Here is a 27307-nt window from a genome sequence, read left to right on the forward strand (position 1 = left end):
GAAAAGGCTGGGCCTGGATGAAGTGATGATCAGAAGCAGTGTTAGCGCACCGATTTGGAGGAGAAAATCAGAGTCGGCGGTAGACAGAGAAGTTTGTGCAGGAGACCTTTGAGTGGGACTTGGAACCAACAGGCTTCAGGGCCGGGAGGGCATTTGCAGCAAAAAAAGGGTCCGAGATTTGGCTGCCGAGTGCTCCACACCTGGGCTACTTTGTTGCTTTCTCCCTGATAGTGTGTTGGTACATGCTGCATTCTTGTTTCACCTACATGAGCTGACTTCTGTCCCTGTAGGGGTGGCTTTGGGGAGATGGCATCCCCCGTGATCCGCGACCTGGAGGTGACCCGCACTGCCAAGAAGCACAGTGCCCAGAAGAGAGTTTTGAGTATCCTTTGCCACTTGAGCATTGGTTTACAGATTACAGCGTGTTTGGAATCAGTGTGCTAGGATTTTCCCTGTGAGCGATACTCAGTGTTAGCTATCATAAACTATTGCAGAAGTGAGCTTTTTTTTCATTCCATAGATAATGTGATTTAGTCCTGTAATGCTGACATTGAATGAGATTAGGATTTATGTTTTCCTGAAAATAAATTCTCTGTTTTACTGCTGTTTTTTGCTGATATAATTTTCTTTTTTCTTTGAAATCAGCACTTATGTCAATATGTAATTGTCTAATATTGACATCCGAAAATGTAAATGGCAGGAAAAATTATTTGCTTAAATGGTAGCAACAAAACACCTTGTTCTAAAGTGTATTCCTGTATTTTGTGCAGTAAAAATACGGTTAATTCTGACTTCAGTGATCTCCTTTTTGCATGGAAACCTTTCTTAACTCTCTCTATAGTTCGAACATCCCAAGATGAAAATTTTGTTAACACTACACCAAGAAACCAGATTATCCCTCGAACTCCCAGCTCATTTCGACAGCCTTGTAAGATTTTTTTATTACCTGTTTTACTGAAACTGAAAGTCCAACTTCAAGAAGTTAGATGGATAGTATTTATGTAAATAGTGGAACCAAATTCAAATATTGGTGTTTATTCTGAAGCCTAGGCCTGCTACACCGTACTGCCCCATATGCTTGATAAAAGATTTTGTAATTTTTATTGGAAAGACAGATTTACAGAGAAAAAAAAAATAAAGATCTTCTATCCACTGGTTCACTCCCCAAATGGTTACAACAGCCAGAGCTGAGCTTATCAGGAGCCAAGAATCTCTTTGGGGTCTCCCATGCAGGTGCAGGGTCCCAAGGCTTTGGGGCATCTTCCTCTGTTTTCCTGGGAAGTGAAGCAGCTGGAACACGAACCGCTTGAAAGTGTATGATTAGACATTGGATGAAAGATCATCCTCTCTGTCTCTCCTCCTCTCTGTATATCCGGCTTTCCAATAATAATAATAAATCTTTAAAAAAAAAAGAAAGTGTATGATTAGCTAATTGAGCCATCGCACCATCCCCAATACATACAATTAAAAAAAAAAAAACTCATACTCATTTACTTTATAATGAAAACATCTCTATTTGCTGGAAAAATTGTCCTGATGAACTCAGTAATAACAAAAGCTCAAACTTACAAGAAGAAATTAAATCTTCTTGTCATGGGAACGTTCCTATTGAGAACATTTAGACTCTAAATGCCTAAAAACTGAAAAATTGCTTGTTTGCTGGCCTGCTTTGTGTCGGTGCTGAGTGCTCACGCCCCTTGGGTTCTTTTGATGACCTCCTGCCCGTAGTTACGCCCTTGAACCGCAGCTCGCTGAGACAGCCTGATCTGTCCTGCATCCTTGGAACAGGAGGCAGGTCTCCGCAACTGACACAGTCTTCCGGGTTCTTGGGAAATCTGTTCATGGTGAGTAGAAAACGGGGCAGAGAGTAAGTCCGTTTTAATTGAAGTGTATTTGGATTAAAAGTCTCTTAGTGAAAACTGAAGACATACTCATCACGAAATAACTGTGTGGAATGATACACCGAGTTAGGCATTAGAAAAGGTAAAGCTCTCCAGCATCATCTCACAAGGGCGAACTGACAGGTGTGTCATTTAAGTGCAGGTGAAATATTGAAGCTGGAAGTTTGCGAGTCAGAATAAATACATTATAGATGTCGTTGCTGATGGCGGGAAAAGCTATACCCTGTTTTTGAAGTACAGAAAGGTAGAAAGTGATGAATGATAGATCAAGAATATCCTAAGGAAGACACTTTCTCTGCTGGGTTTGACACGCCCTCCCCTCAGCTGGCGCCTGCTGCGCACCTGCTCACTTGCTGCATCTCCTCACAGGTGTGATCTGTGTGGTGAGAGCACACGAGACGAGTATCGAGTTATTTTCCTATATAAGGGGATGAAAGAAAAATATTCGGCAATACAGGCGAGATACATGTAAGGGAGTGGTCGGGAGCAAAAGGATTTCATCTTCTCTGTGAAACTGGAGGGCCACGGTTGTGGCACAGCTGGTTAAGCCTCTGCTTGTGATGCTGGCATCCCTTTTCAGTGCTAGTTTGAGTTCTGCTTGTTCCACCTCTAGTCCAGCTGCCTGCTAACTGCCTCGGACAGCAGCAGATAATGGCCCAAGTGCTTGGGACTCTGCCATGAACAAAGGAGACCCAGTCGGGGTTCCCTGGCTCCTGGTTTTGGTCTAGCCCCAAACTAGCTATTGGGGCCACTTGGAGGATGCCCCAGCAGTTGGAGGATTGTCTCTGTCTAATGCTATCCTTGCTGTACTACCATTTTGTTGGAATATTAGGCAGGATCAAAATAATTTCCCATTTTTGTGTGCTTACTAAAATGATGCTGAGATTTTATATGCAGATATGGGTTTATTTGTTTATTTAAAGCTTTATTTATTTTTATTGTAAAGTTAGATTTACAGAGAGAAGAGGAGACAAAGATCTTCCATCTGCTGATTCACTCCCCAAATAGCTGCAGTGGCTGGAGCTGAGCCGATCCGAAGCCAGGAGCCAGGAGCTTCTTCCAGGTCTTCCACATGGGTGTAGGGTCCCAAGGCTTTGAGCCGTCCTTGACTACTTTCCCAGGCCACAAGCAGGGAGTTGGAAGGTAAGTGGAGCAGCCAAAATATGAACCAGCGCCCATATGGGATCCCAGTGCATAGAAGATGAGGACTTTTAGCCACTAGGCTACCGCACCAGCCCCTATTTGTTATTTGAAAGGCAAAATTAGAGAGAGAGAAAGCCAAAGGGAGAGAGAAAAATCTTTCATACCCTGGCTTACTCCTCAAATGGTCAAAATGGCTGATCCAGCACTGGAGCTGGAAGCTTCCTCAGAGTCTCCAGTGTGGGTGCAGGGGCCCAAGGACTTGGGCCATCCTGTACTGCTTTCTCAGGCACATTAGTAAGGATCAGATGTGGAACAGCCAGGACTCAAACCAGCACCCATGTGGGATACTGACACTATTGGTGGCAACCTAAATAGCAATGCTGCAGTGTCAGCCCTGAACTAGGTAGTTTCTAAAGGATGATTTTATGTGTAAGTTTGAATCCATCTTTAAAATTTATGACAACCATTCGAATTTTGGATTGTTAAAACAGCTGAGCATTTTTAAATAGTTGAATTCGTGGGTGTTTCCCGTAGCACTAGAGATGCCTACACAGTGTGTCAGAGCACCAGAGTGTGAGTTTCGGCCCCACTCCCGCATCCCACTTTCTGCCGATGTGCACCCTGGGAGGTAGGTGATAAGCCTAGTACTTGATTCCTTTCTTCCTGTGTGAGAGAGCTGAATGGAGCTTCTCACTCGTGGCATAGCCCTGGAAGAGTACCAGGAGATAGGTACTTTTTCTGTCATTCTGCCTTTCGAATAAGGAAAATAAGCATTTTGAGGGCTGACATTGTAGTGTAACAAGTTTATCTTACGCTTGTGGCTCCGGCATCCCATATGGGTACTACTTCAAGTCCCTGCTGCTCCACTTCTGATCCAGATTCCTGCTAATGGCCTGGGAGCGCAGCAGAGGTGGCTCAAGTCCTTGGGCCCCTGCACCCAAGTGGAATCTGTCAGAAGCTCCTGTATCCTAGCTTCAGCTAGATGGCCCAGCTCTGGCTGTGAGGCCATTTAGGGAGTGATCCAGCAGACTCTTGAACTCTGGCAGGTAAAGTAAATTTTGATATTTTTTAAAGGATTTTTCAAAAGTAAATAATAAAAAAAATTCATGGAAAAAAAATATATATCAAAGTCAGATATACAGAGAGGAAGATCTTCCATCCGGTGATTCACTCCCCGAGTGACCGCAGTGGCCGGAGCTGAGCTGATCCGAAATCAGGAACCAAGAACTTCTTCCGGGTCTCCCACATGGGTGCAGGGTCCCAAAGCTTTGGGCCATCCTTGACTGCTTTCCCAGTCCACAGGCAGGGAGCTGCAGGAGAAGCGGGGCTGCCGGGGTATTAGAATGGGCTCCCAAATGGGATCCCAGTGCATTTAAGGCAAGGACTTTAGCCACTAGGCCACTGTGCCAGGCCCGGAAAAATATGTTATTAAATATCTGAAGTATTATTAATCCCGTTTTCCATGGACTTTTTAAAAAAGGTCAGTATTTGAAAAGAGGGGTTCGGAGGGCCAGCTAAGCCTCCCTCTGCCACGCCAGCATCTCATTTGGGTGTTGGTGCAGGACCTGGATGCTTCACTGCTGATCCAACATCCTGCTTGTGGCCTGGGAAAACAACGGAGTATGGCCCGAGGTCATGGGACCCTCAGGAATCCACATGGGACACTTGGAAAAAGGTCCTGGCCCCTGGCTTTGCACTGGCCCAGTTCCAGTTGTTGTGTCTATTTGAGGAGTGAACCAGCAGGTGGAAGATCACTCTCTCTGTCCCTGCTTCTTTATATAAAATTGTGGCTTTCATAAATAAATAAATAATTTTTTTAAAGAGCCAGACAGGAAAAAATGTGTATTAATATTTGTGAAGTACTTGGAAATTACTTTGTCATCAAAGATTTTAGATTGCTTCAGAGAGTTCATGGCCAAACAAAATTTTAAAAATTCTGATATAAAAATTTGGTATCTGTTCTGTATGTGGCTTTTCATAATATGCATTTTCACTGATTTTTTAAAAAATTCTTTGTATTTTCCCAATCTGTTTAAATAATTTTTAAAGACTTTATGTATTTGAAAAGTGGAGAGATGAAAGAGAGCCATCTCATTGCTGATTCACTTTCCAAATGCCCTCAACAGCCACGGCCGACCCAGACCAGAGCCAGGAGACAGGAACTCAATCCAGGTCTCCCATATAAATGTCAAAGAACCAAAATGGGTGCACCATTATTTGCTGCCTCCCAGGGTGGACATTAGCAGGAAGCCAAGTGGAAGGTGGAACTGACACTTGATAACCCAGGCACGTAATATGGAGAGCAGACACCCTTAGTTGCAGCTTAACTGCTGAGGCAAAGGCTCACTTAGGTAATTTTACTATTAGCCCTGGGTAGTGGTCTTAGATATAGGTTGCCCAAAAGGAGCTAGAATTATTTGCTTTCTTAATATTTTTACCTTCACTGCTTATCAAGATTTGATATGAACACCATTGTTGTCTAAGAGTTTTCCATTTGATCCTTACACATGTGACAAGGCCAGAGAAGGATATGAGCCAGTCAGCAGCTGCTATAAATCAGCATTGACATCCAGGAACAGGAAGGTAGTGTTACACATAGGAACTCAACCTTTTTTCTTGGGGAGATTGATTTAAAGATAGTATTTTTATTGTTGCTCATGCCTGGATTTGAAAAACATTAAATGGATATTTTTACACATGTCAAAGTAGAATGAGAGTATAAGTACCCATGGGTTTGTTGCCATAGTTTGTTTCAATAGTTGTTAATATATTATGGCAAGGGTTTAAACTTCAGCAGCTGGCAGGGTTGTCCTTAGAAACACCCACTTGACCATGAAAGTCTGAGCCAGAGTTTGATTTTGTATAAATAAAGCGGACGGCTTTATTGCCGTGTCCACTATCATCATGGAATCCTAGTGGTCCGTCTCTTTCTTTCTGCGCCTCATCCACGCACCCTTCCCGAGTTCCGAAACCCAGGCTGGAGCTGGACTCCGGCAATTAATTATGTAATTTGTATCTGTGACAATAAGCTCCGTCACTTTGTGCCTCTGTTTTTAAGATAACCAACCTGGATGACAGTAACTGGGCTGCCTTCTCGGCCCAGCGCTTAGGGCTCTTCACGAACGTGGACGCCCACAACGTGACAGAGGACGTGAATCTCAGCACAGTCATGCTGCGGGAGGATGATCCTGGAGAAGCTGGTGAGTCGGGGCCGGTGCTCTGAGCGGTTCAGCACAGCAGTGTTTCACTTGACTAAGGCAAGGACGCTCTTCCTGTTCCTGAAGGTCAACGCCTTTGTTTGCTTTCATTGAGGGGTGGCTTTTAAAAAACAGAAATTTACTTTCTCAAAATTCTGGAGGCTAGAAACCTAACACAAAGATATTATTAGCAGGGTTTTTTTGTTGTTGTTGTTTTGGTTTTTTTTGTTTTTGTTTTTTGTTTTGGTAAGACTTCTTTTCTTCCATGGGAGGATGATTCGTGTTAGGAGGTCTTCACCTGGTCTTCCATCTGTCTGTAGTATGTTTTTCATTATGTTAATTTCTGTTGTCTTGGGTATCTCTAGAAGGTTGAGAATCGGAGAATCTCCCCTCGGTTCTCAGAGCACCATCTTGCCGTTATATCTGTTAGCATAAATAACAACCTATTAGTTCATTAAACAAGTTTCCTATTTATATTCTTACTTATGCCAACAAAAGAACATCTGTTTTTCCTTAGGCTTGGTTTCGGCCTGGTCTCCAGTACTGTATTTTTTCAGATAGCAGTGTAACCTTGCTAATTTGAAGTTTGTTATTTGCACTCCCTTCTGGAAAAGACCCTTTGCTTTGAGTGCCTGTGTACCTACACATCCTGTTAGGGTCTTCATAATGTTATCATCGTCATAAGCTCTTATGTAGATGCTAATTGTGTGGTTGTAACTCTACGAATGTTAATTCATGGAATGATTACCAAGTTGTATTAAATAGTTAAAAGTAATTATTACTATTTTAGAGAAAAGAAAGCCACTGACTGAGAATATTAACTAACTTGCAGAAGATCATCCAGCTAGTAGTGATGCCGGGATTTGGAACCAAGCCACTGGTGTTCAGAGCCTTGCTGTTAATCCTGTAGTGACCACTACTTTATTATAGTGATATCTGCTAGTAATAGGTGCTCAGATCTTGAGTGCTTCAAAAATACTTTCTACCTCGTCTATAAAATGGAAGAACTCAGTGTTAAGAATGAGATGTTAGTAAAGTGTGCACTTTTTCCCTCACCTGACCCTACCATTTAGTAGGGACTGTTGGGCTACCTTGTTGCAATGTGCTTAAATGTAATTCAGATTTTTTTTTTTAAAGATTTATTTTATTTTTATTACAAAGTCAGATATACGGTGAGGAGGAGAGAGAGGAAGTGGAGCTGCCGGGACCAGAACCAGCGGCCACATGGGATCAAGGCGAGGACCTTAGCCACCAGGCCACGCTGCCGAGCCCACAATTCAGATGTTTTAAAATTCTGCCTACTTTTTGTAATTATTACTGATAAAACAGGGAGGATTAATCACTTGTACATACTTGGATCTTAAAAGACTAAGAGGCTACTCGTGAAAAGCATAGATAGATTGGACTGTGACAAAGTTTTAAGCTCCTGTGCCTCGAATAATTCAGTCAACAGAGTGAAAAAACAGCCTATGGAATAGGGTGAAATATTTGCAAATTATCTGAAAAGGGGTTCATATCCAAACAAAGACAGTTCTGTAACTGCTGTAACTCAGAAAATCAACTCAATTAGAAATTGGGCAAAGAGTTTCACAGCCGGTGAACTGATAACAAGATTAAATTAGTCATTTTTAGAGAAATGCAGATCAAAACTAAAAGGAAATGCTGCCTCAGAGCATCAGGAGGACGACTGTAAACAGAAAGTAGCAGGTGCTGACAGCGATGTGGAGAGACTGAACCCTGTGGACTCTGATGGGATTGTAAAATAGTGCAGCCACTTTGCAAAACAATACAGAAGTTACTCAAGAAGCTGAAAAAGAAATTACCTTTGATAGTTCTGACTGCAGATATATACCCAAAGGACTTGAGATCAAGATCTCAGAGAAGAAAAAAGAATAACAAAGAGATATTAAACGCCTATATTCATAGTGGCCAAAAGGTAGAAGACATTCAATGTCCATTGATAAATAAATAGAGAAATGCCTGCCATGGAGTACTAGTATTTAGCCAGAAAGGATGTTCTGACAGATCTTAGCACAGCTAAACCTTGAGACAATGCTACCTGAAATAGGTCAATCAAAAAAGGGCAAACATTGTGTGATTTCACTTAAATGAGATACTAAAATACACAGTCAGAAAGTGGAGTGCTTGTCATCAGGGAATGAGGATAGCAAGGAACTGGGAGTTGTTGAATTGATAGATCTTCAGTTTTACAAGATGAAAACTTTTCATCTAGGTGGATGTTGGTAGCAGTAGTACAACATTGAAAATGTATTTAATGCTACTCAATTGTGCTCACTTAAAAATAGTTAAAGAGGTAAATTTTTTAATGTCTGTATTTTACCATTAAAAAGAAAGGCTTTTTTGTGGTTTTTCCAGAAAAAAAGTTACCTAGAAGTATGTCACCTAACTTTCATTCTTCCTTTTCTTTTTAATGTGTCTTAGCTTCCATGAGTATGTATTCTGATTTCCTGCAGTCTTTTTTGAAGCACTCTTCAACTACAGTTTTTGACCTTGTAGAAGAGTATGAGAACATTTGTATCAGTCAGGTGAGTTAATTCACTCCATCATTGTTCTCTTAGTACTTTGAGTTTGTCAAATTGCATTAGCCTAGTAATATCCACCATTTGACAAAAGGAGTCGTCCGGGAGTACAAAGGCAGAAATGGAGAGGTCAACAAGATTTTTTGTTTGTTTGTTTGTTTGTTTTTTGATATTTATTCTTATTGGAAAGGCAGATTTACAGAGAGAAGAAGTGGAGAGGATGATTTTCAATCCGCTAACTCCCCAAGTAGCTGTAACGGCTGTTGCCAGGCCAATCTGAAGCCAGGAACCAAGAGTTTCTTTCCAGTCTTCCACTCGGGTGCAGGGTCTCAAGGCTTTTCTAGGCCTCAGGCAGAGAGCTGGATGGGAAGTGGGACAGCCGGGACATGAACTGGCATCCATATGGGATCCTGGGACATGCAAGGCGAATACTTTAGCCACTAGGCTACCACACCAGGAACAACATCTTTTTTTTTTTTTTTTTTTAAAGATTTATTTATTTTTATTACAAAGTCAGATATACAGAGAGGAGAGACAGGAAGATCTTTCGTCCAATGATTCACTCCCCAAGTGAGACAACGGGCGGTGCTGCGCCGATCTGAAGCCAGGAACCTGGAACCTCTTCCAGGTCTCCCACGCGGGTGCAGTGTCCCAAGGCTTTGGGCTGTCCTCGACTGCTTTCCCAGGCCACAAGCAGGGAGCTGGATGGGAAGTGGAGCTGCCGGGATTAGAACCAGTGCCCATATGGGATCCCGGGGCGTTCAAGGCGAGGACTTTAGCTTGTAGGCCACGCCGCCGGGCCCCCACAACATCATTTTTTAAAAAGAATTTGTTTAGAGGCAGAGAGACAGAAAAAGGGAGAGGCAGAGATTTTCCATTTGTGGGTTCATTTCCCTAATGGCTACAGCAGCCAGGACTGGGCCAGGCAGTAGTGAGGAGCCTGAGTCCCATGTGGGTCTCCCACTGGATGTGAGGGGCCTGGGTACTTGGGCTGTCTTCCACCAGCGTCCCAGGCTCCTTGACAGGAAGCTGGAAGGGAAGTAGAATGGCTGGGACTTGAACCATCGTTAAGATAAAGGATGTCAGTGTTGCACGCTGCAGCTTAACTCACTGCCCCAATCACTGGCTCCCTACAAAGGACTCTTAAAGGTAACAATAAGAAAATGAATAATGATGCCAGCGTCCCATGTGGAGTCCCAGCTGCTCCCGTTCTGATCCAGCTCCCTATTGGTGAACCTGGGAAAGCGGTGGACGGTGGCCCAAGCGCTCGTGCTTTTGCTCCCATCGGGGAGGCCCAGAAGTACGTGATCCCTGGCTCTGGTCTGGTCCAGCCCTAGCTGTTGGAGTCTTTTGGGAAGTGGAGGAGAGAATGCATGACATCGCTCTCTGTCTCTCTGTGTCAGTTCTCTGCTGTCTGTGTAACTTGGCCGTTAAATAATAATTTAAAAAATGATTAATCTTTTATTTTCAAGATTTATTTTTATTTTTATTTGGAAGTCAGATATACAGAGAGGAGAGACAAAGAGGAAGATCTTCAGTCTGTTGATTCACTCCCAGAACAGCCTCAACGGCAGGAGCTGAGCCAATCCAAAGCCAGGAGCTTCTTTCAGGTCTCCCATGCGGGTGCAGCGCCCCAAGGCTTTGGGCCGTCCTTGACTATTTCCCAGGCCATAAGCAGGGAGCTGGATGGGAAACGGCTACTGGGATTAGAACTGGTGCCTAGATGGGATCCTGGTGAATGCAAAGTGAGGATTTTAGCTGCTAGGCTACCACGCTGGGCCCAAAAATAGATAAGAGCTTCTGGTTTTTGTTTTTTGTTTTGTTTTGTTTTTTAAGATTTATTTAATTTTATTACAAAGTCAGAAACACAGAGAGGAGGAGAGACAGAGAGGAAGATCTTCCGTCCGATGATTCACTCCCCAAGTGAGCACAACGGCCGGTACTGCACCAGTCTGAAGCCAGGAACCAGGAACCAGGAACCTCTTCCAGGTTTCCAACGCGGGTGCAAGATCCCAAAGCATTGGGCCGTCCTCGACTGCTTTCCTAGGCCACAAGCATGGAACTGGATGGGAAGTGGAGCTGCTGGGATTAGAACCAGTGCCCATATGGGATCCTGGGCGCATTCAAGGCAAGGACTTTAGCAGCTAGGCCACGCCACCCGGCTCAATAAGAGCTGCTTCTAACTACATATGGCTATAGGGCACCAAGGACTTAGGACATCCTTTGCTATTTTCTCAACACATGAGCAGGGAGCTGGAGCAGAAGTGGAGCAGCTAGGACTTGAACCAGCACCCATATGGGATGCAAGCACTGTAGGCAGTAGCCTTACACACCACAGCTCTAACCTCAGTTCTATTTGTTAATAAGAGATACTCGGGACCGCCCCCCGCCCCGTGGTAGCCCAGTGGCTAAACTCCTTACCTTGAATGCGATGGGATCCCATATAGGTGCTGGATCATATCCTGGCAGCTACACTTCCCATCCAGCTCCCTGCTTGTGACCTAGGAAAGCAGTCAAGGTCGGCCCAAAGCCTTGGGACTCTGCATCCATGTGTGAGACCTGGAAGAAGCTCTGGGCTCTTGGCTTCAGGTTGGCTCAGCTATAGCCATTGTGGATGCTTGGACAGTGATTCAGAAGATGGAAGATCTTCCTCTCTGTTTCTGCTCCTCTCCGTACAAGTGACTTTCCAATAAAAATAAAATGAATCTCAAAAAAGAAAATGAGATACTCTTCATTATGTTTGAAAAGCTTCTGAGCCTCCAAGTCAGCATTTTTTTTCATGTTTCAGGGGAGAACACTCATACTTCACATGCTCTTTAGTTCCACAAGGGGTTAAGACTATGATTTTGGGGTCTGGCACAATAACATAGAATGTCCTGACCTTGCACACCTGGGATCCTATATAGGCACAGGATCGTATCCCAGCCACTCCACTTCCCTTCCAGCTCCCTGCATGTGGCCTGGGAAAGCAGGAGTAGACAGCCCAAAGCCTTGGGACCCTGCACCTGTGTGGGAGACCTGGAAGAAGCTCCTGGCTCCTGGCTTGGGATTTGCTAATCACTAATTGCAGCTACCTTGGGAGTGAACCAGCAGAGGAAAAATCTTTGTCTCTCCTTCACTTTATAGATAAGATTTTCCAGTAAAAATAAATCTTAAAAAAAAAAAGCTATGATTTTTGAACAAGAAAAACGTTGGTGTGGTTTTGTGTAGAATTGAAAATATTTTAGTAGCACTCAGGAAAGCATTTTTTTCTGATTTCTTACAACATAAAGCTTTTTGCAGTTGAATTTTAAAATGTTTCTTTTAAAATTGTTTTTTAAATTGCTATTGTGTTGGCTAATGTTTTTGTTTTAGTCAGATAAGGTTTGATTTAACTTATTTTCTACATAGATATCACAGGGGGAAAATGTGTCTAACCTGTTGTTGAATCTGAAATCTAGAGTCTTAAACTTTCATTTATATACTTAACACTTTTGTTCCATTTCCTACTGGGAATGTTGTACTGCATTCAGTTAAAAAAAAAAAATAACAGAATGGACAGGAAAAGTGTTTAGTGTATATATGTTACATAAAACATTGTCGTAACACTGGACTTAAAGAATACAATTACTTGTTCCTCAGAACTATAGGAAATTAATCTCTTCCCACCCGTGTTGCTGTTTCAGGTGAACATTCTGAGTAAAATAGTGAGCCGAGCCACACCTGGACTTCAGAAGTTTTCAAAAACAGCCAGTATGCTCTGGCTTCTGCAGCAGGAGCTGGTCACATGGAGATTGCTGGCTTCGCTGTACAGGTACAGTTGTGTGGTCATCTCATGGGTGAGATGGCCACAAGGGGGGAAGTCAGTCGATGAATTTTAATTAAAAAGTTGGAATGAGATGTATTTGGAAATAGGGTTTTGCTGTTTTTGATGCTTCTCTTTCTAATACCTTAGTTGTCAGTAACTTAGGAGGAAAAGGGGGCTGTGAGGTCATAAACTTGGCAACCCGCAAAAACTGGGTATGTCAAAAGATTTAAGGAAAATATTAAAAATAGAGCAAGACATAGCAGAGGATGGAATAAGAAAAAGAACTGTAACCTTAATGAAATATGAAAATTTGAAAGACATTATCTAAATTGCACTTGTGTTAGATGTGAGTGGTTTCTCATTCTCTTACGTTATTGAGAAAATACTGAGAGAAATTCGTTACTGTTCTCTTTTTTCCATAGATAACGAATGTATGTATTAAGGATAGCCATTAAAGACTAGTTTTGTAGTATGCATTTATGGCAGATACTGTTTGTTCGGGTGTCAGATTCAGCAGTAATCATTTATGTTATTTAAAGTAACATTAATGGAGTGAATATGTTCATTGAAAATGCATTTGTTCTCATATAGCTTAAGAAATGAGTTTATGTCTTTGTGAAATAGGCTTTTTTTTTTTGCTCTGTATTTCTCCAGAGATAGAATACAGTCTTCAATAGAAGATGAAAATATGTTCGCAGCTACTGTAAGTTTTGTATTTTTTATGAATGCTTCCAAGTTAAAATGTAACAATAGGATTTCATTTTTGACCCTTCATCTTGAATTTCTTCATTTAACAATTTTTGTAATTAAATAAAAGGTATAGTTGCATAATAAAGGATTGGTATGTTGGAGGGTAAAACATTGAGGTTGTCACATTGTGTCAGTTTATACTCTTTGAGTGATCTATAGGAGAAAGTTAATCTGATTCTGGGGTTGGGAATAGCCTGGGGGTCAGGCACCTCACTGCTTAGGTATGCACCTCACTGGTGAGGCAGACTCATTTTTCATCTGTTTCCTTTTTCTTTTTTGTTTTAATATTTATTTATTTATTTTTATTATGAAGTCAGATATACAGAAAGAACGAGAGACAGAGAGGACGATCTTCCGTCTGATGATTCACTCCCCAAATGACCACAATAGCCGGTGCTGTGCCAATCCGAAGCCAGGAGCCAGGAACTTCCTCCAGGTCTCTCACGCGGGTGCAGGAACCCAAGGCTGTGGGCCGTCCTCGACTGCTTTCCCAGGCCACAAGCAGGGAGCTGGATGGGAAGTAGAGCTGCCGGGATTAGAACCAGTGCCCATATGAGACCCTGGCACATTCAAGGCGAGGACTTTAGCCACTAGGCTGCCATGCCAGGCCGAATAAATCAATCTTTAAAAAAAGGGCCTGGCATGGCAGCCTAGTGGCTAAAGTCCTCGCCTTGAATGTGCCAGGGTCTCATATGGGCGCCAGTTCTAATCCCAATGGCTCTGCTTCCTATCCAGCTCCCTACTTGTAGCCTGGGAAGGCAGTCGAGGATGGCCCAAAGCCTTGGGATCCAGTACCCGCGTGGGAGTCCCAAAGAAGCTCCTTGCTCCTGGCTTCAGTTCGGCTCAGCTCGGGCTATTCAGCCACTTGCAGTGAATCGACAGAGGATCTTTGTCTCTCTTCCTCTCTGCATATCTGACTTCCAAATAAAAATAAAATCTTAAAAAAAAAAAAAAGCTGATCCGGTGCCAAGAGCTTCCCCCAGGTCTTCCATGTGGCTGCAGGGTCCCATGGTTTTTGGCCATCTCTACTGCCTTCCAGGCCACAGGCAGGGAACAGGGTGGGAAGTGGAGCAGCCAGGATAGGAACCGGTGCCCACATGGGATCCTGATGCATGCAGGGTAAGGACTTTGGCCATTAGGCTCACTAGCCTTGGTGGGCCCCTTATTTTATTTTAATTTTTTAAGATAGATTTATTTTAATTGAATCAGCAAATTCCCAGACAGGAGGAGAGATAGGAAAAGATCTTCCATTTGCTGGTTCATTCCCCAAATGGCCACAAGGGCCAGAGGGAGCTGGTCTGAAACCAGGAGCCAGCTTCTTCCAGGTCTCCCACGTGGGTACAAGGTCCCCAGAATTTGGGCCATCTTTCATCGTTTACTGCACTCCCAGAACTCAGGCAGGGAGCTGGAGGTGGAACAGTGGGATACAGATCAGCACCCATATGGAAACCTGCCAATTGAGCCATCACACAGACCCCTCCGTTGACATTTCTTACATGAATTGTAAACTTGTGTGCTTTGCTCATTTTTCTATTGTTTTCTTGTTTATTCTTTCTCATATGCGTTAGTTTTTTTTTTTTTTCACTTTTTTGCTTAATTGGTCATTTTTTTTTTTATCATGTTTGTCTTGTTTTCCATTAGGATTATGTGTATCTAGTTAAGGGAGGCCTTCCCTACCTGTTTTAAAATTACTTCCCATGTGTGGTAATGTGAATTAAGCCTCAGCCTGCGATACCAGGATCCCATGTGATCACCAATTTGAGACCCACTACTGTTTCAGTCTCGGATTCTGTTAACACACCTGGGAAAGCAGAGAAGACGGTCCAGGTGTTTGGAATCTTCCAACCCGTGTGGCAGCCTGGTCGAAGGTCCTTGCTTCAGCCTGGCCCAGCCCTGGCTGTTGTAGCTATTTGGAGAGCGAACCAGTGGATGGAAGATCTCTCGCGCGCGCCCTTTTTCTCTCGCTTTGCTACTCTGCTTTTCAAATAAACAAGTCTTTTTTTTTTAAAAAGTTTCCCAGTGTTTTCTCCAGCTCTGCTTGACTCTATTCAGTTCTTTGCCTATTAAATTTTTTTGTTTATTTCATTTATTTTTGTTTGTTTCCTAAAACACCCTCTTTGGGTTAATAGAATTTTTAAATTCTAAGAATAATGAACTAAAATACTAGGTAACAGCAGCTGCACATTGGTCCAGGGGTTTGGAATGTGCTCGCAGTTTTTCAAGATGAATGTACAGACTCCGTGCAGGCTGAAATGCTGGTTCGTGGATGACGACGGGCCTTTCTGATTGGGCTTGCCTTTCTGCTGAAATAATGATCTTTTTTCTTAAAATATTTTCTAATAGGCTGTTAATGCCAGTGAGAAAACAGTTGTGGAAGCCTTATTTCAGAGGGATTCACTTGTCCGGCAAAGCCAGGTATTGCTACAATTTTTACCTTTTTGAAAATATGTAGGAAAGATAAAGTAATAGTGAAGGATTTTTTTTTAATTCAAAAACTTCTTAATTCTTTTCTAACTTTATTTTTTTATGTATAAATCAAAGGAATTAGGGAATTTTGTTTCTTTTGCCACAATGTTTATCTTGAAAAAGAAAAATTAGCAGTTGAAAAAAATGCACAGACTAGCAGGGGTCTGGTCGCTGCTACCACTCTCCTTACCTGTAAACCCAATTGTCTGCCTCTTCCTTCCATAGCTGCTTCACGTTTTTGAGATCAGTCGCTGTTTTAATTAAGAGCAGAGTATTACAAGTGAAATACTAACAGGCATCACTCACCTGTTTTTCTCCTAGCTGGTGGTAGATTGGTTGGAGAGTATTGCCAAGGATGAGATTGGAGATTTTTCTGATAATATTGAATTTTATGCAAGATCAGTATACTGGTAAGTCACTTTTTGTTCTCCAGAGTTATGTTACATATGTGTGTATCTCTTTCAAAGACATGGAGAGACGGAGCTCTGCCATCTAGTGGTGCACTCCCCAAGGGGCCACAACAGCTGGGCGGGTCTTCCCCACGGAGTGATAGAGGCCAAGTCCTTGGGCTGCCAGCTGCTGGTCTCCCATGTGCATCAGCAGAAAGCTGGGTCAGAGGCAGCGGGGGTGTGAATCGCACTCTGATGTGGGATGCCCGTGCACGTACCAACAAGCAAACACCTGTGCCGAAACACCAGCCCCAATCTATGATTCTTGAGGTCCTTTAATGTTGGCTTTGTTTATTCATCTTTCAGTAAATCCTTACTCTATTTTTCTTTGTTCAGTCTGTGAGCAAAACAAATAAAAGCTGTATCCTGGAATTTATAAATATTTCAGAGCTAAATATAGACTGTTGGGAAATTTTCTTTGGGAGGGTCCAGCGTCGTAGCCTAGCGGCGAAAGTCCTCATCTTGCTCACGCTGGGATCCCATATGGCCACCCGGTTCTTATCCCAGTGGCCGCACTTCCCATCCAGCTCCCTGCTTGTGGCCTGGGAAAGCAGTCGAGGATGGCCCAAAACCTTGGGCTCCTACACCCACATGGAAGACCCAAAGGAAGCGCCTGGCTTTGGATTGGCCATCTCCAGCCATTGTGGCTACTTGGGCAGCCAACCAGTGGCTGAAATATTTGTCTGTCTCTCCCTTTTTTTTGTAAATCTTCCTTTCAGATAAAAATGAATCTTTTTAAAATGTGTGTGTGTGTGTGTGTGTGTGTGTATGTATATATATATATATATATATGAAGTTAACCAACAATGGAAGATTTTTCTCTTTCGGTTCCTCTCTGTAACTGTTCCTTTCAAATAAATAAATCATTAAAAACTTTTTTTTTTTCTCGAAACTACATCATTAAGAAGCTAAGGTTGGGGTCCAGCATTTTGGTGCAGTGGATTAAGCATACTCAGATCACATGCTGGGCTGCTGGTTCAAGCCCTGGGTATTGTACTTTGACCTAGCATCCTGCTAATGCACATGGGAAAGCAACAGATAATGCCTAAAGAACTTGAGTGTTGGGCCTGGCATGATAGCCTAGTGGCTAAAGTCCTTGCCTTTCATGTGCCAGGATCCCTTATGGGTGCCAGTTTGTTTCCTGGCTGCCCCACTTCCCATCCAGCTCCCTGCCTGTAGCCTGGGAAAACAGTTGAGCAACAGCTCAAAGCCTTGGGACCCTGTACGTGCGTGGGAGACCCCGAAAAGCCCTGGCTTTTGACTTTGGATCAGCTCAGCGTTACAGCCACATAGGGCATCTGTAGATCTGCCTTTCCGATAAAAGAAAATACTTGGGTCTCTGTCTGCCACATGTATAGGGGACGCAGATGAAGTTCCTGACTCCAGCTTTCAGTCTGAGCCAGTGCCTGCTGTTGCTGGGAGCTTTCTCTCCCTCCCTCAGGCGTGAGTAAATGTGTTAACCGCCCCTCTTCTTTCAGGGAGAATACTCTGCGTACCTTAAAGCAGCGGCAGCTGGCCTCTTACACAGGGAGTTCCCGTCCTCTTGTCACTGAGTTGGTAAGTGTTTCCAAGTTAAGTGGTTTTTACTTTGTAAAATCGACAGTTTTTCTTCTTTTGGATCCTTGTTTAGTTTCCTAAACATTTTATTCTAGTACAGATAAGTTGCATTTGAACTTCATGAAGTGAGTTTAAACGTATCCCATGGCCATGTGAATTGTCAAGGAAGATCTGGGAAGTTACCTAATTTAAAGCAAATTAACTTGATTTCTACAGACTGGACCCTTCAGCTAGAGGGTAGTGACCCTTGCAAGTTTTTTTCTGTGAAAAGCAGGAAAAAAAAATAATGCCTGTGAATTAGCTTGAGGTTAGGAAGGTTATTCTAGGATATGAGTAATAGGAATAACAGTGGGTTTGTGGAGAACAAGAGCCAGTTTGTTTCTCACGCAAAGACACAGAGCTTTGTAGCCAGGGGCCGGGGAGGGCTGCTTCTGTGAAATGTCTGTAATGAAGAAAGACAGGAAAAGTAACAATTCAAAAAATCCAAATCACTATTTGGTAGCAAAGGTGCGTTTTGATAAAAAATTGTTCGGATGTAGCTCTGAAAATCATTTACTCTGAACGGCTAGAAGCTAGTGGTTTTCTTTTGCCAGAGACCATGTTCCAAAATTGAAGAATTGTATCTGCACGGTATTTGTGAAAGTAGCCAATTGACTTATTAGGCATTCCATTTTCTAAATTGATACTCATATTACCATACACTCAGCAACACTGGGAATAAAAATGACTTCCTTTCTTAAGTCACATTAAATAGTTTTTCTTTTTAAATTCATGAGGATCCTGTGTATTGTTTGGTGCTAAAGTGAAAGCAGTTTACTCTCCTAAATATTGACAGTCATGTGGAATGTAGTATATCAAATTACTGTTTAAGGAGTTTTAATTTATCAGAAATCTGGTTAAAATTTTTTTCCTTGGCCATTGGACATTAATCTTCAGTTAGTACTTAATACACTGTCTCCCCTTGGTTCTCAAAAAGTACCAAGCAAACACTTTGTAGTTACAGAGTAGATACCTTCAATTTTTGTCTCTGTTCTTCCTTCAATTTGATGTCATTGTTCCAAGTTAACTTTGCCACCCAGCTGCTGTGGCGGAATGAAATGCAGGTAGGGTTTGAATGTTCCGTGAGCTGGGTGGGGCTAGAGGTCCTGTCTGGACTCCTTGCCTAGCCTAGGCATGTGTTGCTGGGGGAGGGCAGTCTGTTGCAACGGAGGGCTGAGGCGGTTGTGTAACAGTCACTCCCTTGTGACAGTCTCATTCCCGTGTTTCTTAACTATGTTGCACATGGACTTATTTCTGTGAACAGGTTTTTGTTTCTTGATATTTGACATATATGTAAGCACGATGAATTTGTAGCCAATGGTGATTTTTAAATTTTTTTTTTTTTTAATTTAAATTTTTCTAAACAGGACCCTGATGCTCCTATAAGACAGAAAATGCCCCTTGATGATCTGGATAGAGAAGATGAAGTTCGATTACTCAAATATCTTTTCACTCTAATCCGTGCTGGAATGACAGATGAGGTAAATCAAGTGCATGCACTCTGTGGGTCCAGTGTCAAAAGGCACAGATTCTTCAAACTGGAAAATATCTTAGCTAGTATGCTCTGTTGCACTGATCCCACTCACTAAATATATATTTTTTTTACTTTTTAATTTTCTTTTTTAATATTGCTTACGTGGTTGAGAGTAATGCACACATGTGTGGGCCTGTGATTACTGTAGGGAGGTTCAGGTATGAAGGGCGGGGTGGGGACTCATGTTTCAGGTTGGTTGGTTTGTTTTCTCTTGAGTCCGCAGTGGAGGGGTGGAGAAGGCCAGGCTGTGCTGTCGAACTACGCGTGAGGGTTCCTGAGGTTCTCCAGGCTCCTGCCTTTGGGCTGGCCCGGTTTCAACTATTGTAATCATATGGGAATGAACTAGTAGATGGAAAACCACTGTCTTTGTTTTTTCTTTTTCTCTGTAATTCTTCCTTTCAAGCAAAATAGATCAATTTGTTTAAAAGAAAAACCAGGGCCTGGCAGCGTGGCCTAGCAGCTGAGGTCCTCGCCTTGAACGCACCCAGGATCCCATATGGGTGCTGGTTCTAGTCCCAGCAGCTCCACTTCCCATCTAGCTCCCTGATTGTGGCCTGGGAAAGCAGTCGAGGACGGCCCAAAGCTTTGGGATCCTGCACCCATGTGGGAGACCTGGAAGAGGATCCTGGTTCCCAGCTCCGGATCGGCACAGTACTGGCCGTTGCGGTCACCTGGGGAGTGAATCATCGGATGGAAAATCTTCCTCTCTGTCTCTCCTCCTCTCTATATATATCATACCTTGTATTAAAATAAAAATAAATCTTTAAATAAATAAATAAAAGAAAAAACAAAGATGACTTGAGAATATCAGGAACTCTTGTCATTAAAGGTGTCTAACAGAGTGCATGGCATGTTTACTGTAGAGGTCATGCAGTCTGGAGCACAGGGAATTTCAGGCTTTAGGTTTTGGTTTTACCTGTTTTGCCACAGCCTGGGTGATACTCTTCAGACAGGCCATGTTTTCAAAGTATAGTTTGGTCTTCTGTTATCAACCATTAGCATATGTATTTCCTGTAATAGTACATCTTGGCTTATTATTAAACATTTCTAATTTTTAAAAAAATATTTATTTTTTTAATTGGAAATGCAATATACAGAGAGGAGGAGAGACAAAGAGGAAGATCTTCCATCTGATGATTTACTCCCCAAGTGACCACAATGGCTGGAGCTAAGCCAGTCCGAAGCCAGTAGCCAGGAGCTCTTCCGAGTCTCCCACGTGGGTGCAGGGTCCCAAGTCTTTGGGCCGTCCTCAGCTGCTTCCCCAGGCCACAGGCAGGGAGCTAGAGGGGAAGCAGGGCCGCCAGGATTACAGCCAGCATATGGGCTCCTGGCGCTTGCAAGGCAAGGACTTTAATCACTACGCTATCACGCTGGGCCGAATATTTCTGACTTTTTAATTAAAAGTTGATTTACTTATTCACTTAATTTACATCCGAACCAGCCCATCAGAAAATGTGAAATAAACTCGGAATTGCAGTGGCAAAAATTAGCTGTTTGACAATCAAAATGAAAATGTAACCATGTAACAACAATTGAGAAGTAGAAACTTTTTTTATTGGGAAGCAGATTTAGAGAGAGGGAGGGAGGGATAGAAGACCTTCCATCTGTACTTTTACTCCCCAGGTGGCCGCAATGGCTGCACCTGAGACAATCTGAAGCCAGGAGCCTCCTCTGGGTCTCCCACACGGGTACAGGGTCCCAAGGCTTTAAGCCATGCTCCACTGCCTTTCCAGGCCACAAGCAGGGAGGTAGGTCCAAAGTGGAGCAGCCTGTATGGAATGCCAGCTTTTGCAGGAAGAGGATTAGCCAGTTGAGCCCTTGTGCCAGCCCCAAAATTTTATTTATTTTTTCTAATATTTATTTATTTGAAAGGCAGAGTTAAAAAGAAAGAAAAAGGGTTTTTTGGTTTTTTGTTAAACACTTTTTAATGGAAAGGCACATATACAAAGAGAAGGAAAGACAAAGAGAAGATTTTCTCTCTGCTGGTTCATTCCCCAAGTGGCCACAACGGCCGGAGCTGAGCCTATCCAAAGACAGGAGTAGGAGCTTCTTCCAGGTCTCCCATGTGTATGCAGGGTCCCAAGGCTTTGGACCATCCTGTTTCCCAGGCAACAAGCAGGGAGTTGGATGAGAAGTAGAGCAGCTGGGGTTAGAACCAGTGTCCATATGGGATGCTGGGAGTGTGCAAGGCAAGGACTTTAGCCGCTAGGCTACTGTGCTGGGCCCGAGAAAAAGATCTTCTATTCCAGTGGTTTATGCCCCGAATGACCACAACAACTAGAGCTGGGCCGGGCTGAAACCAGGAGCCTGAAACTCCATCCAGGTCTCTCATGGATGGCTTGGGCTCAAGCACCTTGACCATCTTGCCAGGTACATTAGCAAGGAGCTGGTTGGGAAGTGGAACAGCCAAGACTGGAACTGGCACCATGTAGAACGCTGGTGTTACAGGAAGTAGCTTTAACTCATGTCATAATGCTGGTCCCAAAAATAGAAACTCTAAGGTCCCATTATCTTTTAATAGCCTCAGATAGTAGATTTTATATTTTCCTTATGGCCCTCTTATCAGCCAGGGCACAAATCAACACCCTTATGGGATCCAGGCACTTGCAAATTGAGGATTTAGCCACTGAACCATTACATTTGACCCATAAAAAGATATTTTTTTTTAAAAAGAGGAAGGAATGATGAAAAAAAGGCAAATATTTATCCTACTGGTTAAGCACATCATGTGTGTTCTCTTGAGCATAAGAAATAACATCAATAGGGCCCGGCGGCGTGGCCTAGCGGCTAAAGTCCTCGCCTTCAACGCCCCGGGATCCCATATGGGCGCCGGTTCTAATCCCGGCAGCTCCACTTCCCATCCAGCTCCCTGCTTGTGCCCTGGGAAAGCAGTCGAGGACGGCCCACTGCACTGGGACCCTGCACCCGCGTGGGAGACCCGGAGGAGGTTCCTGGTTCCCGGCATCGGATCGGCGCGCACCGGCCCGTTGCGGCTCACTTGGGGAGTGAATCATCGGATGGAAGATCTTCCTCTCTGTCTCTCCTCCTCTCTGTATATCTGACTTTGTAATAAAATAAATAAATCTTTAAAAAAAAAAAAAGAAATACCATCAGTAGATTTTTCTAGTACCATTTATGTCTAGTAGAATTTAATCCCTGTGGGCCTCACTGGCACTGATTGTTAAGCCTGAATTCAAACAGACGAAAAGACATGTACATGTTTGTAAAGTGGAATGCCATTACTAATTGTCAACACCACATTTTGTGACATTTGTGCCATGCATTGTGTAATTTTATATATTGGTAAAAGTTCGTAATGCACAGAGACATTACCACACTAATGATTACTAATGGCTCTTCCTGTCTTGCTTCTGAAGGCACAACGGCTTTGTAAACGTTGTGGGCAAGCCTGGAGAGCTGCCACACTGGAAGGCTGGAAGCTGTATCATGACCCTAATGTTAATGGAGGTAATTTTATAGTTTTTATTGGGAGAGTTGGGAACAAATCCTTGTCTTAGAAATGATTGGAATAATTATCTCATTTTGATTTTAAACTGTAGGTTTTATTCATTCATTCATTACTGTTTTTATAGGAATGGAATTAGAAGCTGTTGAAGGGAATCCATACAGACGCATTTGGAAAATCAGTTGTTGGAGAATGGCAGAAGATGTAAGATAAATTAAATGTTCACTGATATTTTTACTCCAATTTAATTAATTTCAAAGTCTGGTGGGGCTATGAAATATTCAGAGTAGCATAAGATTGAAGTTTCTATTTTTAATGTACTTTCAATGAAATAGCAGAATAGGCTTAACTACTTATCAGAATTACTCAGACATTGAGAACTAAGAATTAAATATTGACATACAGCAAAAATATAAAGAAGGTACCAAATTAGATTAAAGAAAAGGCAGCAAGCTAAAACTTAAATGGGAGCAGTCAAGTTGAATTTTTTAAAAAAATTTTTAAGATTTATGTATTATTATTTGAAAGGCAAATTTTTACAGAAAAGGGAAAGTCCCTCATCTACTGGTTCACTTCCCAAATGGCTGCATTGGCCAGAGATGGGCCAGCCTGAAGCCAGTAACCAGGAGCTTCTCCCGGACCTCCTATATAGGTGCAGAGGCCCAAGGACTTGAGGCATCCACCAAGGCCATGAGCAGGAAGCTGGATTGGAAGTGGAACAGCCAGGACGAAAACCAGCACTAACATGGATGCCAGTGCTTACAGGTGGAGGATTAGCTTGCTGTGCCACCATGCCAGCCCCTAATTGAACTTTTATAAGGCAGTAAGATTTCGGTTGTTGAGAATGAAGATGAGGAATTCTAGGTGTTATACCTGGAGTAAAAGCAGTAAATCTCATCTGACTGGAGCAGAATACTCTTCAAAGAAATTAAAGTCAATTGTTATAGCAGCATATATATTCCTAAAAATCACTAGAGCATGCAAAAATTGTACAAACCACGTGGAAGAACTTCAGAGAAAATGGAGTTAAAAGAGTTGTACACAGGGCTAGTACTGTGTGGTACAGTGGGTTAGCTGCTGCCTACAGAGTCACCATCTTGTGTGGGCACCAGTTAAACTCACGGCTGCTTTACTCCCTTTTTTTGTTTTTTAGAAAAAAGTTTTATCTATCTATTGTAAAGTCAGAGAGAGAGAGAGAGAGAGAGGACGATCTTCTGATCTGATAATTCACTCCCCAAGTGACCACAACGGCTGGTGCTGCACCGATCTGAAGCCAGGAGCCAGGAGTTTCTTCCAGGTCTCCCATGCAGGTGCAAGATCCCAAGACATTTGGCCATCTTTGACTGCTTTCCCAGGCCACAAGCAGGGAGCTGGGTGGGAAGCGGAGCTGCCAGGATTAGAACTGGCGCCCATATGGGATCCTGGCATGTTCAAGGCGAGGACTCGCTAGGCCACGCCGCCGGGCCCCTGCTCCACTTCTGACCCAGCTTCCTACTAACATACTTGGAAAACAGCAGAGGATGGCCCAAATGCTTGGGCGCCTGCCATACATGCTGGAGACCCAGTTGAAGTTCTGGACTCCTGGCTTCAGTCCAGCCCTGCCCTGGCACTTGCAGCCACTTGGTGAGTGAACCAGCAGATGTAAGATCTCTCTTAACTCTGCCTTTCAAATAAAGAGATGAATCTTAGAACAATATTAAAAAAACAAAAGTGATCTATAGAAAGATTAAAGAGTTAACAAAACAGCATAATTTTGTATGTATAAATATAGCAATGCATTGCTATATTGTTAGAAGAGTTGAGTCACCAGGCTGCCTTGTCATTATGCAGACACCATAGAGTATACTTACACAGAGATAGATGGGAAAGCCTACTACACAGTGTGAAGTATTTGGGATATATAGGCTGGTGCTGCAGGGCCACAAAGCAATCCATAGAGTAAATCAAACCCAAGAGAACATAATGCAGTGAAGAAGTGTGGTAACTGTACAATGTAAAAAAAAAAAGAAACAACTGCAAGCATAACACAGTGTATTGCGTTACCATAAACTTACTTTCTCTGAGTAGGAGTACACTGTAAGATAATAATAAAACTATAATTTAGTAAATACATAACCCAGTAGCATAGTCACTTATTGTCAAGTATAATGATTCTGTATGAAATTATATTTGTGGTTATTTTATATGGCTGGACACATAGATTTCTTTATACCAGTAACCCCACAAACAGATGAATGCTGCATTGTGCTGCAGCTTGATCACAGCTATCATATCACTGGGCTATAGGGATTTTTCTCCTCCGTTACCTTAAGGACCATTATGGGACACATGTGTCCCATAATGGAGGGCCTATTTGATTATAACTGCCCTGCTTCTGACTCACATTTTCCACTCAGGTATCCTGGAGGTTAGCAAATGACTCTGCCACCTGCTGTTCAAGTAGAGGAAAACAAAAATTTTAAAAACTTGTTTGCACTTTCTTTGAAAAGATCTGAAATTTGTAGAATTCAGTGTTATAAGCTGCAGAACCTTTAGGGCTTATAACAGCAGTGTTTTAAATTAGCATCTGGGGCCAGTGCAGTAGCTCAACTGGCTGATCCTCACCTTTCTCATGCTGGGATCCCATTTGGGCACTGGTTCACGTCCGAGCTGCTTCACTCCCCGTCCACCTCCCTGTTTATGTCCTGGGAAAGCAGTGGATAGTGGTCTTCTAAACTTGCTTGTGTTTATATTTTAGGAACTTTTTAATAAATATGAAAGAGCAATTTATGCAGCCTTAAGTGGAAATCTAAAACAGGTATGCAGCCTATTACTTAATCCTTTATTATGAAATAAAGTTACACAAAATATTCTGATAATTATATGTAACATCTCAGAGCTGAAATTTTTCCTAGAGCTAGTAATGATAAAAGGACTCGTGTTGCAGAATTATCACTTGTACTAAATATTATGCATGCACAGTATTTCCATAAAGTCAGACTTCAGTTTCTAACTAAGAATTGTAAATTTAATTGTAGCACATTTCATGATGATTTATCCAGATATTGTATTCTTAAATATGCTAATGTTGCATCTTACAAATAGTTATAAGGCACAGTGACTTCTCGAAGTGTGTGTGTGTGTGTGTGAAAACTCCCACTACATTGTACATTGTACAGTTGTTTTTAGGGATGCTATAATAATCTATTGAAACTCATATCAGCATGGTGAATTGATGCTATTGTGAACCCAGTATGGAAGAAAAAAATCATAATAAGATTTAAAAATCTGCAGGGTTAAATATTGCTGTAACAGGATGTAATGGTCCACATGATGAGTGTGATAGCTGTGCCTTTCCTTTCTTATGAATGTATTGATATGTCTGCTTTGGAATGGCATCCAGCTTCTGCCTGTCTGTGACACCTGGGAGGACACCGTGTGGGCCTACTTCCGGGTGATGGTGGACAGCCTGGTGGAGCAGGAGATCCGCACGTCTGTCATCCTACTGGAGGACACAGAGGAACTCCCCAGAGAGCACTTAGAAACCAAGTGAGTGCTTGTGTTGGTTTTAGTCAAGGTGATTAATTTTAAAGCCTTTTTCTTTATTAATGTGGGTTTGTCCCTTTTCTGTTTCTCTTTCACAGTTGGACCTTAGAAAAAATTTTTGAGGAACTTCAAGCTACTGATAAGAAGGTAAATGTAGTACCGACGTGTTAAAGAGAGAGAGTAGATGTATTGTTGTGCACTGTTGGTGAAAGGAAAAATGGGCGCATTTACTCTTTCCCTGCTTTGCCTTGTTGCATCAACATAAGAGGCATTGTTTGAAAGGAGACTGACTTACATAAATGATGTAGCCTTTGTGTTTCTTTTGTTTATGGTTTATTGTTTATAGTTTATGGTTTAAAAAGTGTTATATGACTAAACTCATAGCAACTATCCTTGTAATATTGAAATAACTTAAAAATATAAATAAAAACGTTGTAACTTCTTCCCCGTCCCTTTTGAATGTCATTCTCTTTACTCTCAAGTGGTAAAACCTACTGACATGTGTACATATGTCTATATATGTATGTCCTTCCATATCTTTCTCCATGATCTCACATACATATGTGAATAATGCAGGCATTTCAGTATAAGGTCATGGTTTTGTTTTTTGTAGTGGAAGAAAACAATGCTAGATACATACTTCATACCATATAACTGAAATAAATGTTTTTAAAAAAAATACTGAGGACCCGGTGCAGTAATCTAGTGGCTAAAGTCCTCACCTTGCATGCCTGGGACCCCATATGGGTGCTGGTTCATGTCCCGGCTGCTCCACTTCCCATCCAGCTCCCTGCTTGTGGCCTGGGAAAGCAGTTGAGGACGGCCCAAAGCTTTGGGACCCTGCACCCGCGTGGGAGACCCGGAAGAGGTTCCTGGTTCCTGGCTTCAGATCAGCTCAACAACAACCATTATGGCTACTTTAGGGAATGAAACAGGGCACAGAAGATCTTTCT

At 42.6% G+C, this 27307-nt stretch overlaps 1 protein-coding gene across 2 annotated transcripts in view; it reads left to right on the forward strand.

Annotated features, from left to right (window-relative positions):
* Positions 1 to 27307, forward strand: part of NUP107 (nucleoporin 107) — a 43618-nt gene that overhangs the window by 650 nt on the left and 15661 nt on the right. The window contains exons 2-17 of one of the 2 annotated variants that reach the window (XM_058673357.1): positions 291 to 382; positions 842 to 928; positions 1729 to 1844; positions 6103 to 6244; positions 8684 to 8787; positions 12447 to 12574; positions 13223 to 13271; positions 15662 to 15733; positions 16106 to 16194; positions 17712 to 17790; positions 19197 to 19310; positions 22741 to 22831; positions 22957 to 23033; positions 25567 to 25626; positions 26212 to 26357; positions 26453 to 26501. In XM_058673357.1, coding sequence (XP_058529340.1) covers positions 291 to 382; positions 842 to 928; positions 1729 to 1844; positions 6103 to 6244; positions 8684 to 8787; positions 12447 to 12574; positions 13223 to 13271; positions 15662 to 15733; positions 16106 to 16194; positions 17712 to 17790; positions 19197 to 19310; positions 22741 to 22831; positions 22957 to 23033; positions 25567 to 25626; positions 26212 to 26357; positions 26453 to 26501 — 1495 coding nt within the window. Of the gene's footprint in view, positions 1 to 290; positions 383 to 841; positions 933 to 1704; positions 1845 to 6102; positions 6245 to 8683; positions 8788 to 12446; positions 12575 to 13222; positions 13272 to 15661; positions 15734 to 16105; positions 16195 to 17711; positions 17791 to 19196; positions 19311 to 22740; positions 22832 to 22956; positions 23034 to 25566; positions 25627 to 26211; positions 26358 to 26452; positions 26502 to 27307 lie in introns of those variants that run through there. The other variant, XM_058673358.1, reaches the window with a different exon arrangement.

The sequence above is a fragment of the Ochotona princeps genome, chromosome 15, assembly GCF_030435755.1.
Source record: "Ochotona princeps isolate mOchPri1 chromosome 15, mOchPri1.hap1, whole genome shotgun sequence".
Classification (NCBI taxonomy): domain Eukaryota; kingdom Metazoa; phylum Chordata; class Mammalia; order Lagomorpha; family Ochotonidae; genus Ochotona; species Ochotona princeps.